Source organism: Electrophorus electricus, chromosome 11 (genome assembly GCF_013358815.1).
Source record: "Electrophorus electricus isolate fEleEle1 chromosome 11, fEleEle1.pri, whole genome shotgun sequence".
NCBI lineage: Eukaryota > Metazoa > Chordata > Actinopteri > Gymnotiformes > Gymnotidae > Electrophorus > Electrophorus electricus.
Genome location: NC_049545.1, coordinates 6,487,552 through 6,502,500, shown reverse-complemented (window position 1 = coordinate 6,502,500; position 14,949 = coordinate 6,487,552). Strand labels below are relative to the sequence as shown.

The 14,949-nt window shown below is 45.6% G+C and overlaps 1 protein-coding gene and 2 long non-coding RNA genes across 4 annotated transcripts in view; 2 read left to right on the top strand and 1 right to left on the bottom strand.

Annotated features, from left to right (window-relative positions):
* ogfrl1 (opioid growth factor receptor-like 1) overlaps window positions 1-1,947 on the top strand; it is an 8,864-nt gene extending 6,917 nt beyond the window's left edge. For both annotated transcript variants that reach the window (XM_027022979.2, XM_035531876.1), the window contains one exon: window positions 246-1,947. In XM_027022979.2, coding sequence (XP_026878780.2) covers window positions 246-687 — 442 coding nt within the window. In that variant the 3' untranslated portion in view covers window positions 688-1,947. The remainder of the gene's footprint in view (window positions 1-245) is intronic.
* A 1,640-nt stretch (window positions 1,948-3,587) lies between these two features.
* Window positions 3,588-6,243, top strand: LOC113585456. The gene is made up of 3 exons (XR_003411512.2): window positions 3,588-3,961; window positions 4,765-4,891; window positions 5,844-6,243. It is a non-coding gene; the product is annotated as an uncharacterized LOC113585456 (long non-coding RNA).
* On the bottom strand, window positions 5,056-14,627 carry LOC113585455. Its single transcript, XR_003411511.2, has 2 exons — window positions 14,172-14,627; window positions 5,056-5,884 (listed from the first exon to the last, which is right to left on the bottom strand). It is a non-coding gene; the product is annotated as an uncharacterized LOC113585455 (long non-coding RNA).
* Window positions 14,628-14,949: the final 322 nt, after the last annotated feature.

Here is a 14,949-nt window from a genome sequence, read left to right as displayed (position 1 = left end):
CTCACATCATAATCCGGCAGAAGAGATTATCAACTAAAGTCTCCCCAGAGCCCCTTGACCCTTGCAAGTCAGGTTGGATCAATGCCCACACTGTGCCAAGCAGTACACAGATGACCATGGCAAGAGTGAATTTAGCACTGTAGGTGTAACCAGAGTCCCTGTGCCATCGACCCAGCCTGCGTTCTTCTGGTCTCTCCTGCCCGAGCGTTCCAGGTCTGAGAAATGGCTCTTCCTTGTCTGCACAGGTCACAGCACAACTACCTCCGGATCACGCGTATCCTGAAGAGCCTGGGCGAGCTGGGCTTCGAGGCCTTCAAGCTGCCGCTGGTCCGCCTACTGCTGCAGGAGGCTCTGCTGGAGGGCACGCTGCCCAACATGCGTCACAGTGCCCTGGAGTACTTTGTCTACACGGTGCGGGCGCGCAGCCAGAGGCGTGGCCTGCTGCGCTTCGCCCAGCGCCTTTACCAGCCCCCCGAGAACTTCATCTGGGGGCCCCCCAAGAGGAGGCGCCTGCCCGGGGTCGGGGTGAAAGGGAGCAGGATGGAAGCAGCGGCGGCGGCCGACAGGAGCGTCAGCCAAACCACGCCTCCCGTGCAGGGGAGGCCGAGTAGCCCCAAGGGAGAGAAGGCGATGGGGTCCAGAAGTGCTGAAGGGCCACGGGAGGGTGGACCAACAGGAGTACACTGAAATTCTTCCTCTGTAAGTGGGAGGTCCATGGAATGAGCCTGATCTTAGGATTGACACTTGGCTCAATTTGGGGCAATAGAAATGTGCTTGACCCAAAGCAATATTATTCCCTGCCTTGGTATTCAGTCCAGAGCTATGGGAGAAAGTTAGGGCTCTCTTGGCTTTGAGTAAGGCATCACCAACTTTCATTTTATTTACTGTCAGGTTCAAAGTAATAGATTGCGTTTTTCTTGTTTTGCTAGTCTTACCTAACCGTAATATACACTTTGGGGATCTTTAGCACATACATAGATGTAAAAGGTTGTTACTTAACATGATTTTGTGTGCGTGCTTGTGTGTGTGTGCGTGTGGCTGTGTGTTGCACATTTGAGCTATCCAGTCTTCCTCTGTGAGACATTGTGAGAGTAGTTCAGGCACAGGTAGGTTTGCCCTGAACCTCTTGTGCCTGACTCTCCAGTAGATCTGTCACATTCCTCTTCCACAGTTCCTTGTAGAAACATATCACTTTAAAGAATAGTGTGAACAGAAGTATTGCAGAAGTTAGCACTACCAAGTTTGTATGTAAATGTGTGTGTGTGTGTGTGTGTGTGTGTGTGTGTGTGTGTGCATGGCACCTCTTCAATCAGTTTGTGCAGAGTTTTGCAGTATCAAGTGCCTCGGTGAGTAAATTGCCTCGTGCTGCTCAGCCCAACTCAGCGCTGTTAGAAAAGGACAATCAGGAGAATATGAGGTCACCAGCCTCCCAGAAAGTGCACTCCTTAGACATGTGACATTTGGGTAGGGGAGTTTTCTCATAGAACCATAACTCAGCCAAACAACCATGTGATAATCCTGTGTGTGTTTGTGTGTGTGTTTTGTCCCCGAGTGGATGCACAGCAAGTTGTTTCGTAAGGCATGCTTGTGGATGGGAGGGTGTCTGAATGCATGCCTGGCTGATGATTGGTACAAGTACAGGTATAGGGCATACTGCGTCCTCTCGCACAGGTAGTGGAGAGACCGTAGCCATCTGTTTCCTGCGCTCCCACGGCAGTGTGTGTGCGTGTGTGCTTTCAGAGGACTCATGCATAAATGGGCACAAGCCCATCTCAACGCAACACACATCTTACCGTTTCTGTTTCTTGTATGTTGTGTGTGTGTTGTGTGGTAGCTGTGGTCTCTCTATTTATGTCAGGCACTACAAATGTGTTTTCTAATGTTTGATATAGAATAAGATGAGAGATTTTTTTTTTTATTGTGACCTGCTATAATAAAACAGCTCTTACAAGAAATGAATAGTTGTGTGACGATCGTTTTTACGTAGTGTTGTAAATGAAGTTCTGAAAGTTTAAGATCTTATTTATTCTTCACTATATTCATTAATGATTTAACACTATGAATGCTTAAAAATAGGACAGCAAGTTCACTGTGAGGTTAACTCTACAGAACAGTCACAGGGAGGGTCACACTAGCTGTGCTGATATCTCACATGACACACACACACACACACTCAGAACTAGGTATTCCTGCAAGCTTGAGAACTAGTTCTCAGGCAGCAAAACTTTGTACAGGAACAAAACTGCCTAACAAATCTGGTGTTCGAATTAAACAAAGGTAGATGACGACAACAACAATAACAACAAACAAGCCCCCCTGTCATCTCCATCCTAGTGCTCAGCAGGGCGGCTGAAGCATGCTGTGGTGTGTTTTCAACACAAGTCACACTTTTCTGCATTCTAATCTCTCTCAGAGCTGTGAGGATTACCACAATGAGAAATGGCTTCCGTGCTGATAGAAACTGTTGGGTCTCAGTGTCCATATGCTCCCACCAGGTAGCCGTATCCGGCGAGAGAAAGCGTGCTGGTATCAGTGCAAGCATTATCGCTGCCCGTCAACCTGTCAGCATGTGATTGGTTGTTTTCTGTCACCTGTCATCCTCCCACCGTGTCTGTGTGCATTGGTTCACCTGTCAGGCAGCTGGAGACTGCTGTCTCACACACACACACACACACACACACCTACCTACCTGTCTCAGCTCTCCCAGGGCACGCCTGAGGACCACCCTGATCGGCTCACACACACACACACACACACACAGACAGACACACGTCACCATGCGGGTGCATATTCTCAGCTTATAAACGCAGCATTGTACATGAATTTGACCTCTCTGATGTGCGAAACATGTTTTTACAGATTTGAGGAGAGCATGTATTTTTTTCTGTGCAGGAAGCATAGTGAAAGAAGCCCTGGAAGCCTTGGTGCTCCAGCTGTGTGCTGGGTGTGCTGGAGTGTGTTCAACAGCAACGTACAGTGGGAGCAGCATCAGCCGGCCATGCTGACGGCGAGGAGCGGAACCAGGTGGCAGCCTTGTGTATGGTCTCAGATACTCCTGACCCCCTGTGACTCACCCAGCAACCGTGTGTGTGCTCACATGTGGGTGTTTGTACCTCCCACTGTTCCGTAGTCCCTTTCAATTAGCTGCTTCAGAGCTTCGTACCACAGCACGCCACTCAGTTAACAGCGTGTACGGTGCTACACACAGATATAACTGTCTATTACAGCACGAGTGGCAGGGAAGCAGACACAATGCTATCAAAACAACAAGCAATATAAAATCGACACTGTGACGCCGGTTACTGAGTTAAAAACCTGAGCAGACTGCCGTAGTGTTGATAGCATGAGGCTGACGGCAATGGGGAAAAAAGCCCATAACAAATAACAATTTGTTGCATGAACACATGCATGAACACTTTTTCTAGTGCTGTGCCCTGGCTCATACTCTATGGTTCTCTGTTCATCACTCTGACAAAATAAAATGTGGAGAGTGTGAAGGCTGACCTGAGCAGTGCCTTTCCACAGCTCAAGGGCATCACCCGCCACCATGCTCTGTTCTGCTGGGGCCGCGCAGGCTAGCAGGGGGCTTGTGTGGCTGCAGGGAGTCCCTAGGGTGGCCCCCAGGGTCTGCCAGTCAAGCAAAACCCCGCTGACAATCACTTCCACCCTCCTAGAGGAGAGGGAAGTGATCTCCATTTCTTCCTACTTTCTTTCATCCCTCTCGCTCTGCGACACGCTCAGCCTTTCAAACGCTCGACTGCCCTTCAGAAGACTGTTAAGGCATGCCAGTCACAGGGCAGAGCAAGAGAGAGAGAGAGAGAGAGAGAGGAGGGTGTTTAGGGAAGATGGACGTTTTTATATGCATTGGGCCCTCGGTGCTCCATATGCCTCTTGCTGTCTGATACGTATTTTTCAGTGGTGGAGTTTGGAGCAGGCCACTAACTCAGGCCAAGGGAACGAGGTGAGCACAATTCTAGTGCATTCATGTGTAGGACCACTAGTTTGATAACTACTTTAAGAAACCGATGGTTAATTAAATATAAAATGTCTAAAACAGTATGTTCCGTATACATATAAACTATGCAGTGGTGGCTCAGTGTTACTCGACTAGTACTCAGCAGGTTGTCAGTTCAAGCCCTACTAGTGGGCCCATGAGCAAGGCCCTTAACCCTCAATTGCTCAAATTGTATTCACTCATAATTGTAAGTTGCTTCAGTTAAAAGTGTCAGCTAAATGATATTATTGACAGGACAATAGAAAACCCCTCTGTAAATATTCTTTATATCACTAATTCTGCAGTGGCAAGCATGTCTTTTCTGTTAACTCAAACTGAAAGGGAAGTTTATAAATGGCTTCGTGAGGTTATAGAGAAGTGCCCAGGCCTCCAGTTCCCCTCTCAAATACACAACACCGAGCTGCCCTCTCTTTGGCTGTCTCCAGTCAAAGAGCATTTCTGCCTCCATCAGAGCTGTAACTGCACAGGCCAGCCATTACACAGCTGCTCCACTGCAGAAGCAATCACAAAGAAGGGTGTGTGTGTGTGTGTGTATGTGTGAGAGAGTGTGTGAGAGACACATTTCTAGGCAGTTTGGAAAATAGGCTCAAATGCTAATATTGTATTTCAAGGCTAATGCCTTATTTACTAAGACATTTGCGCATTAACATTTAGTACCACAATTTCATTGGTTTCCAAAATGTGAATGGGTGTTTCCTCTGAGTGCCTTTAGTGCTGCTCCTGTGGACACATGCTGTGCCTATTTACAGGCTCAGTGAAGGAGTAGATGGGGGTGAATTAGGGCGGCAGACTCGAAGCCCAGGCCTGCACCCTGAATGCGGCTGGTGCACCACCACGGCGTGCTCCTCGGTCAGACAGGCCGCACTCCATCCTTGGGTGCGTCTTAATGCTGTCCTTGCCTGCAGTAGCTACTCAAAGCCAGCCAACACTGCAACGCCGCTCACATCACCACACTGGTTTCGGTTCCCCTTGTTATCGAGAGTACGGATATTCCCCGAAACTCAGCTCATCACAACAGTAACAGAAGTTTCCGCTGGGGCTTTTTTTTTTAAAACCATCTAGTATAAATACACCATTATTGACCAATGACAGGAGCAGTTACAGAACAGTTGTCATGCAAGCAGTACAGTTCCCACACAAGATATGACAAGTTGGTTCCAGAAGTGTTTGCTTTTATTTATTTAGCACAAAAACATAAATAACACTGTGTTACTCATGGTATACAACCTTCATATAATGGTGTGTTTCTCCTCATTTGTGGTCATTGTTATTAATAATGTAAAAAATCTAAATTGTCCCTGGAATACTATATAAACAATATTATATGCAAATGACGGTATGCTGGGCACTGTACAATAAATACTGTAATGCATATGTGTGGTACATACATCTAGGGAATCTCCCAACATAATGTCAGGGGTTCAACCCCACTGGAGACATCCCAAACATATTTCCTTATCCTTATAAGAGCATCTCAAAGCAAAGACAAGGTTCACATGCTTGCTGGGTCTACTCAAACAATTTTAGGATGCCTTACTTGACATGTCAAGACTATATCCAAATAAAGCATTTCTTAGGGAACAACAATAAAGATTACATTTGGAATCTCGTTGAATGTGTATAAAAACCTACGATAAACCCAATGAAGTTTGTAATAAACATTTGAAGAATTCTACTGTATTAAAATGGGGTTTTCACATTCAAAATTCCCCATAGTTTGTCTTACATGAACGATTTCACTGTAGTGCTCCTCTTGCTGTAATGTCATCATGCTTTGCTCTCTTCTGTCTCACTAACTTGCAGAGTAAACCTGACTCCATCTTTCCAGGTCCCCTACATGATATTCACCAACACCCAGGGCAGCCGTTGCTGTCAGAAAAAAGCACACATCAGTCGAGCACAGCTGCATCGTCAACCTCGCCTTTGACTGGTTTCACCTAGATTACTGCTTCCATCAAGGTTCAGAGATTAGTCATTTATGACAGACTGTTTTGCCTTTGTGGCCTGTTTTGTCGGTGCTCTATCGTTCAACAGAGCTCTGCTGCCCTCTTTTGAGCTCAAGAAAAAGTTTTCTATACAGATAATGAAAAATGGTCAGATTTACTTCAGATTAAATTAAACCAAAAATCTAGGTTTTTTTGGAATAAGTTGTTGTTTGGCAAACAAATATAAATGAAACAAAATGCTATGCAACAAATTGTTGTCTGCACCTTGATCAATCCACTTGTTTTTTGTTTTTTATATATATATATATATATATATATATATATATATATATATATATATATAATATTATGTTCTGTTCTTATGTACTACCCACACGCATAAATGGACATAATTAGTAAGCACTTTGCAAAGAATGTGCTATAAATAGTTTCTCAAATACAGCCTTCATTAGACAGTCTGCCCCCTAGTGGATAATGAGGGAGCAGCTGGAGTAAAGACGTCACTGAGTAAAAGTGGACCGAGATAATTGCAGTGGGAGAGGGTGGGAACTAGAAAATAGCCAGACATGCATCCTGACTGTCACAGACAGGGGAGAGGAAGCCAATAGGCAGCAGAGCAAAGATCACACAATAAGCCAGTGTAGACAGGGCAAGTGAGCCCAGTACAATCGCATGTCGTTCAAAGGTCAAAGGTTGTTTGACTGTCGGTGTGTCTATGTATGGGGCCACTGTGTCCAAGTATGGGTTCTATGCATAGACGTAGTTTGCGGAGTGGGGAGGATGTCCCCCCAACAATTCCTGCTCACAGTACTCATATCATGTGTTAGGTTGGGGGTTATGAGCAGTGTCCCGTCACCCACCACAAAGTTGAAATGAAACCTATGCCACTGGGTCTGTGTATGCTTCAGAAACTAGTGCCTGGTATCCCAAAACCATACCAAAAATACCATTGTAAGATGGGAGCTGAAGTATCTCTGTGTAAAAGAATGTGAACAGTGGAATACGTTTGGAAGGCCTAATCCCAGTGAAGGAAAATCTCACTGAAGGAAAAGATCGGCAGGCTGCCCATCGGAAGGGTGCCTCTCTCTGTGCTCTGGAGAGTATAAATAGCCATTTCCTCTTGGGCCACTCAATCACCGTGACAACGGCTTAGTCTGGGCGGGAGTGCTTGGAGGCATTTGGAGCTATCCCGCCCTGCAGGGTCAGAGACCTTCAAAGAGGCCCTGTAGTCCTGCTTGAGACCTCCAGACCCCCGTGCTGCTCCTCACAATGGAGCTCCACTTCCTCTGGCCTACAAACCAACCATACTCAGACCCACGCCCTCCCCGAACCACAGGTCTGCACACTCTAGGAACAGATGCCTCCTTCTGCATCATGCGGAGGGCTACTAGTAGTAGCCACTTTGCTGCATGCTTCGCTAAAGCCTCCACGGTGAGGCTGCGGCGTCTGGGAGGCAGAGAGCGCAAACAACCCACTCCCAGCGTCTGACTTGGCTCCAGCTGAGAGTGTAGGATGTTTACACTCCCTAAGGCTCCGCCTTCTTCACGAGGGAGACTCACAGTCTCCACAACAGTCCCTTAAAAAGAAGCAGAAATTGTTTATTCAGAGTACATGAGGTGTAGGTTGGGGAAGTGTGGTCCCTGACATCACTAGCATCAACAAATACTGAGCTCTAAAATCAGTGCCAAACCTTATCTTTCTCCTTAAAACATCTCAATGGGGCATTAAGGCAGCTCAGAAACTTGGATTATGTCTTTTGAAACTCAAAAGTAAATGAAGCAGGAAGTGGAAGTGGAAGTGGATGAAAGTGCGTCACTTCCGCGCCCTTCAGGAATCTGCTCACACTGGACATTAGTCCTTCAGCTAATCGGCATCCTTCTATTAATAGTGGCACATTCCTGAGCTTGCTGCCCACTGCTGAGGTCTGCTCCTGGGGCGCTGAGAGAGGCCTGTGCTGGAGAAAGGTGCTGGAGCTGCTCAGAGACCTAAAGGGGATGGGCGAGGGAAGAAGCTTTGGGTGCTCACACAGATCTGTGTCATCTGACTGGCCTGCATGGCTCTCTACCCCGGATCCTCCCCCCCCAACCTCCCTGGAGGATGTAGCCACTCCCAGACCCTGTGAACCGAACTGAATGGGAACTTTTCACATTCTTTAGGTCTGTTTCCTCTCATTGGACAAGAGCAGTCTCTCCCTCTCTCCGTCTCTGTCTGCAGTGACTGTTATGGGGGAAAGTAATGAGACATGGAGTTAGCCTGTGGGCAGTGAGAGGGGACCGAGATCATAAAGAGAGAGGCACTGTAGTGGTTAAAGGTAAATGAAGCGGATCAAATTTGTCCTGAAGCTGAAAAAATACAGTCTAGTCCAATTTATTAGAGTTAAGAAAGAAGCACTGACTGAGGCAAAGGGCTGAAGAGGGAGGACTAAGGTACAGCTATGGCAAGTGTGACAATAGTACATTACTGTGCATTACAACAGTGCATTAATCAAACAAGCAACTTCATCATGTTCAACCTGAAAATTCACTTCACATGTCCAGGATTTGCTAATGACAAGTTACCTTAAAATGTGCCCCTCAGCTTCTTGCCCTTAGGCCAGAATTTCCATAGTAAACATGCACCACATTACATTCAATTATGGCATTTAAGAATGCAGATATGCTTATCATTAGTCTGCTTTTACTGTGTTTGTTTTACTGTACAAATATTCCAACAGTTCTCCTGCTGATACCTTTCCTCCTTATCGCAGTTTCCTTTTTCCTGCCAGTTAAGACTTTGTAGCTGAAGTGCATGAACACATGAAAAGAAACTAGGAAAGCAGTAAAAGGATCCTGTCCCCAGAAAGAGAGAGAGAGAGAGAGAGAGAGAGAGAGAGTGAGTGAGTAAAGAAGTGATAACTATTAGCTAACATCCCTGAGGACTCGTTTTCACCCTTGAGACTGGGCATCTAGTGTCATACCCTGAGAGAGCTGTCCAGAGTGCTGAAACTAGGTGCTCCTCAATGAAATATTAATCACATAGATGAAACTTTTACCAATATTCTAAAAGGGGCTAATTTACCTATAACGAATAAATCCAAAATCATTGAATTGGAAATGTAAAGAATGAGTATGGAGAATGTAATATGTAGACATGCTAGGTGTGAATCACTAAATGAATTATACTATTAAGAAAAAGAGGAACTTGAATGGTTCATATACCCTACAACCAATAAACATCCATATGTCAGTATGTATCTTTCAAAAATTAATTGATCAAGTAAAATACTTAACATGCATAAAATGCAAAAAATATATTTATCTTGTTTATCTGCCTGTTTTCCATGTTTATCTGTAACTAATTTTCAAGTTTAATTTATTTTTACAAAATGTATTTATTACATGTAAAACTAAACAGTGAAACTAGCTGCATTAAAATCACAAAAGAGTGTGAACTGGAGTTTAAATATTATTCTTTGTAACCATGTTTTCTGTGAACAAGGTTGGCAGTTTTCGCACTGCGTAGTGGTGGGTCATGTTTCTGTGAGTTTCAGCCTCCCCTGTGGGAGGCCACATCCTGGAGGCGGGACGGTGGGGAGGCCGTGGTACTGGCCTCTGGTTTACTGGCTTTTGAAAGGGTGCGAAGGGAGAGGCGGCACAGAGGCAGCAGCAGTAATCTGGCCCTTGGCTCTCCACAGGAGCCAGGCTGGAATGTGTTGTACATGATTGGAGGTGTTAATTTGGCACAAATGGCCAAGCCCCCAGTCCCTCCCCCGAGGTGGAATTTCAGGCTCCTGAGTCAGCACTCAGGACTTGCCCAGGGCCCTCTGCAGTGTGCCGTTCTCTCGGTCTCTCTACACTCTGTGTTTTACAGAGGCCCCAAAGAAATACCTGCCTGTTATCAAGTAGCTACCAGCTTACCCACACTGCTCCTGGGCTCTGCACCAGCAGTCTGCTGGGAGAGGAGATCACGGCTTCGCATTATTTATACTGCAAACACAGAGTAGATGTAATACTTTTATTACACCTCCAAGTCAAGAAAGCTGCTGATCTATCCTTACATAAGATGGACCAGAGGACTGTTTTGTGTCCTGCGTGACATTCTCCTTCGCTCTTCATTGCGGTTTCTGAGCAGGGGTAATGGCAGTTGGCTGCTGCAAACATCCGACTGAAAGCTCCATCTTAGGAACCAGCTTCCAGTCAAGGATGTTTACAGTAGCCCGTACTGCCAGCAGCTCCTGGCATCTCCTGCCATCATCTCCACCCGGCCCCGGCACATGGCTCCCCGCGCTCCTTAGGGCCAGCCGGATATGTACCGCAACTCTAAACACAGGGGAAGGTGTGTGCTTACCTGACAGCCCAACGACGTTTATTACAAGTGTAAGCAAGTGCGAAGCAGCAAGGGCAGCTGGTGTGTGTAGCTTGTGAGCGAGTTAGGTGGTGTCAGAAAGTCGAGTTTCTCGCTGAGTTTACCGCACCGGCATACGTGATGCTGTTTTTCCGTCTGATGCCATGAGGGCTGGTTGCCATGGGACGCAGAAATGCCATATTTACATTAAAAACACAAGAGGAGAGTCAGTGGAAGCCGTTTGTTTTGCCATGACACTCCCACAGAGGGTAACTGATGAAGCATCACACGCACTGTGTCTCTGCAGACCAGAGGCCTTTCCTTCGCACGCACGCACGCACGCACGCACGCACGCACGCACGCACGCACAGAACCTGTTTTGTGCCCACTCCCATTCTGCATCACAATTACAAAGTGGCTATCTCCTTGTTTACCCTCTAAACGGGCCTGTTATAGCCCTTGTGCTCTTGAGAGCTGAGCTTGTGTTTTTTTTACGTCCTCCCTACACCAAGCACACTGGACTCAGTCCGCCGATGCTAATGAGACTCCCATAAGGTCAAGAGGGAGGACAGCTCAGCCCCATACTCATGCCATCTCCTGCCTTCATTTTGTCTTCTCTCTCTCTCTCTCTCTCTCTCTCTCTCTCTCTCTCTCTCTCTCTCTCTCTCTCTCTCTCTCTCTCTCTCTCTCTTTCCCTGCAGTGGAGCTTTATGTGTGTTTTAGCACGGTAATGTGAGATATGTGGCCAGTGTGTGCTTGTGGCTCATGTTCTCCTAGTGTATTCTTTGCCAGAGATCCATCATTATGGAATACTCTCAAAGTCCTGTAGAGGAGGGAACAGTCAGATATAAGCTGGTCACACTGTGGCTCTCTCAACAGGCTGAAGCCTCCACCGCTACCTACAAATTCTGGTCATTGATAATTGGGAGACTGAAACAAAAATGTTAGGCCGTGGAAAAATATAGGCATAATCCAGCAATCTTTGGCAATGCAGTGTGCCAACAAACAAGTTCGTTTCAAGTCTATATGACTGCAGTGAAGGACAGCATGTTTCTACACTTCCATTTCATTTCTTTTTTCTAGTGTATTATATACAGTAGAGTTGCTGTGTGGAGTTCAGTAAACAATCTCCTGTGTATGGAGTCAAATCAATGGGACACACATTAATTGTGGCTTGCTAGTTGTGGTGTGTGGCAGGGACGATGTGTGTGTGTTACAGTGCATGCACACATACACATTTGGGTGCTGTGCTTCAGTGGAACTCCCAGGGTCCTAGATCTCCCCCAGTGTTCAGGTCATGGCGGAAACAAAGCAAACTTTATCAGGACACTGCAATCCCACATTCCATGGATTCTTAGCACTTGGCAACCATATAGCACACAGTAAGGCAGAGGGGGAGGGGTAAAAGGAGAGAGAGAGAGAGAGAGAGAGAGAGAGAGAGAGAGAGAGAGAGAGAGAGAGAGTATCTGAGTTTAGACACCCACTGCTCCCTCCAGTGCCCTCTTTCTCTGTTGGGCCCCATTCAAGTCTCATAGTTAACTGACACTAATGTAAGTGGCGTCAGCTGTTAGATCCCATATTAATAAGTGCAACCAAAGAGGAATCTAGCAGGGATCTCACTAAAGGCGTTTGCCTCTCTTTCCACCCGCTACTCTTCCGGTGCCATCTCACCATACTCTTCTTCTGCCCTTCTTTTTGCTGGCCCTGTGTCCAGCAATGATTGACCTGATCAGTACTCTTGACCTTTAGACAGGGTCATCACTTTACCATCGTACAGTGGCCTTCACACCACAATGTGCTTGGGAAAGCAGGCAGCGGGAAGTGTGACGCAGTGGGTGAATACTGAGAGCCATCTACACATCGTATGCCTCGAGGGCAGCAAAGTCACAACAAGGTTACAGAGAACTAGCTCTTGCTGCGGAGTAGTTCGACACCCTCTGGCCTGGAGCTCGAGTTCAGGCTCCGTTTGTGCATTTTCCATTTCTGTTCTTCTGATCTTACCAATGTGAAACAGATGGACATATCAAAAGGACCATGATGTGAAAGCGAAGGGTCATAAATACTTCCGAGTTTGCCAGCCCTGATGGATGGGCACCTATGGTCTCCCAGTGCTTCCTCCCAGTACCATTACAGTTAGTGTGCCACTCTGTGTCTCACCCAGATCAAGGGCCCACTCATCAAAGCATTCTTCCTTAAATTGCACTTTTGGGCTGAAGCCACATTTATTATGACAACAGATGTCCAGTGGGTCCAAATGTTTGCAGGCACAAAAGGTATTAAGAAAAGGTCCATATTATTAGCATCTGTAATGTATTGACATCTATGCTCATTCTAGTTTTACTTATTATGGGATAGCTGTTTTGTGACAGCGAACAAAGTTTAATCTCTAGCTTTGGCGAAGTGCTAACTAACCACTAGGTAAGTGAATGTATAACAGCACTAATGGCAACGCTCACACACATACACACACACACACACACACACACACACACACACACACACACTCACACACTCACACACTCACACACTCACACACTCACACACTCACACACTTTGTTGTCTCCTCCTCGGTCTTTTTTTTCCAAGAATCTACAGGCGACAGATGAGAAGAAAAGATCAGATGAGGTAGGGCATTATGACTTTGTGAGAGGTCACACTCTTGTGGTCTTGGTCTCTGCTTAAACACAGAGGCCAGATTCCAAGCACGAAATGCACAGTAATGTAACAAGTCATCTGTATCACTAGTACACTTATTAACAGAAATAGCTAACGCTTAGAGGTCAGAGACACTGTTGCATGTTTGTCCTTCTCATTATAGCATTTGAGGACAAAGATAACTGGTAATTAAGCCAAAATGTTTCATTTTGGAGTCCAATGTCCCTGTTAAAATTGCTGAAAGTAACGGGCTATTTTCTACTTTTGCCTCAGTAGAAAGTTTCTTCAGGTACCCCAGCAAAATACCCCAAATTTATGCATTCACTCCTGATTAGGGTGTTAATGGAGCTCTATCCCACTAGGACTGACTAAAATAATTAAACAGAAAATAGAGTAAGCACTTCTGAATAGTTAGACTCCACTTAATTCCTGACCCGAGACAGGAAGTGTGCCTATTTCCATGGGAACACTCCCATGAAGCCAGCCTTCCATACACAAGAGGGTGTTCGCTACTTGACTTAGTTACAATAACAAATTATATGCAGTCAGCTTCTTTTTTTTTCAACATTGCATAGACAAAAAGCAGCCTAGGCTTCAGAATCAAATTTATTATTATTATTATTATTATTATTATTATTATTATTATTATTATTATTATTGCCATCGTATAGACTGCCCAAGATCAGCAAAATTAACTGTACTGGGAATGTGTTGCTTTATTCGTTCATTAGACTAAGGCAAGGCTGAAAGAGAAAAGGTCGCTGAGAAGAAAATCGCACATACAGGGAAAGACAACGATGCTTGTCTTGCAACTGTAGAACATCTGTAGGCCTACACATTGACTTCCGTTTACGTTCAAATGCGCAGTAATAGCACAACCCACAAAAAAAAAAAAGAATTCTTAACCCTTAGGAAATTTGGAAATATAGCGAAGTTTCTGGTTCTACATTTCCTAAAGAGCATATCAGTATAATGCACCCGTGGGTCCTCGTATATACATATTTGCCTTTCAGTAAACAAATAACCCCAACTCCTCATCAAGTAAGCAAGTAGATGTAGCCTAATTTGTAGGCTAAATGAAACGAAAACGCAAAGCAGTTCCATACAACGGTGTCATTTCCTGGACACCACTGCGCAGACTTGAAAACTTTATCGAAGGCACTTTTCCCGCAAATATAGACAAGGGATAAAATAGCGAAGTACACCCAGCAACATTTCATTTTCAAACTCACCAAAAGTTAATAGCGTTGGGCAGCGTTCATCGGCACACCGCTGTCGGGTTAACTTTGCAAAGTCTCTTGAACGCAGCAGTGACTTCTTTGATGTTGACACTACAACATTACCAGGTCGGCACTGCGGCTTGTGTGGTCGCTTTGAATGTCAAGAAATTATGCCATTCTCTATCCAACCGACCCTCCTACACTTCTTTGTCTCCAACTTTTAATGGCCATACTAAAACACTTCAACTTACGTTATTCTTGCTTTTTGACCGTAAGTTCGGGGTAGTCGAACTCAAGGCAAGCGCTACCCTAAATCTAGCTAGGACGAACCCGTCAGCTATTGCAAGTGCGTAATTACGCCACGCTAAGAATTTCCAGAGCTTTGTAAAACTGCAGCTCAAAGGGTGGGGGCTTCTTGACTCCTTCCTCGTCCGACTGCACAGAAGCTGTCATCCGCTCTGGGCAATCTGTCAGTCTCGACTTTTTCTATGCAGACTTCAGGGTTGTGGCCGGCCCCTTTTCTGTCATCGCTGCTGAGCGCTGACCAATGGCTTTGCATGCCGCTCTCATCGCGTTATGGGCTTGACTCAGCGGCCCTCCCCGGCCCGCTGACCTACCTGTTTCCCGGTCAAATGCTTTTCCAATTAAATTGTTGATTTATGTAAAAAACAAACAAACAAACAAAAAAACAAAAAACAAATAGTGTATTCACGTAGAAGAATGTATAAATCTATGTTACTCTGGCTTCGTAGAGAGAAGACAAGCCAATTTTGAGAAGTGTATTTTTAAG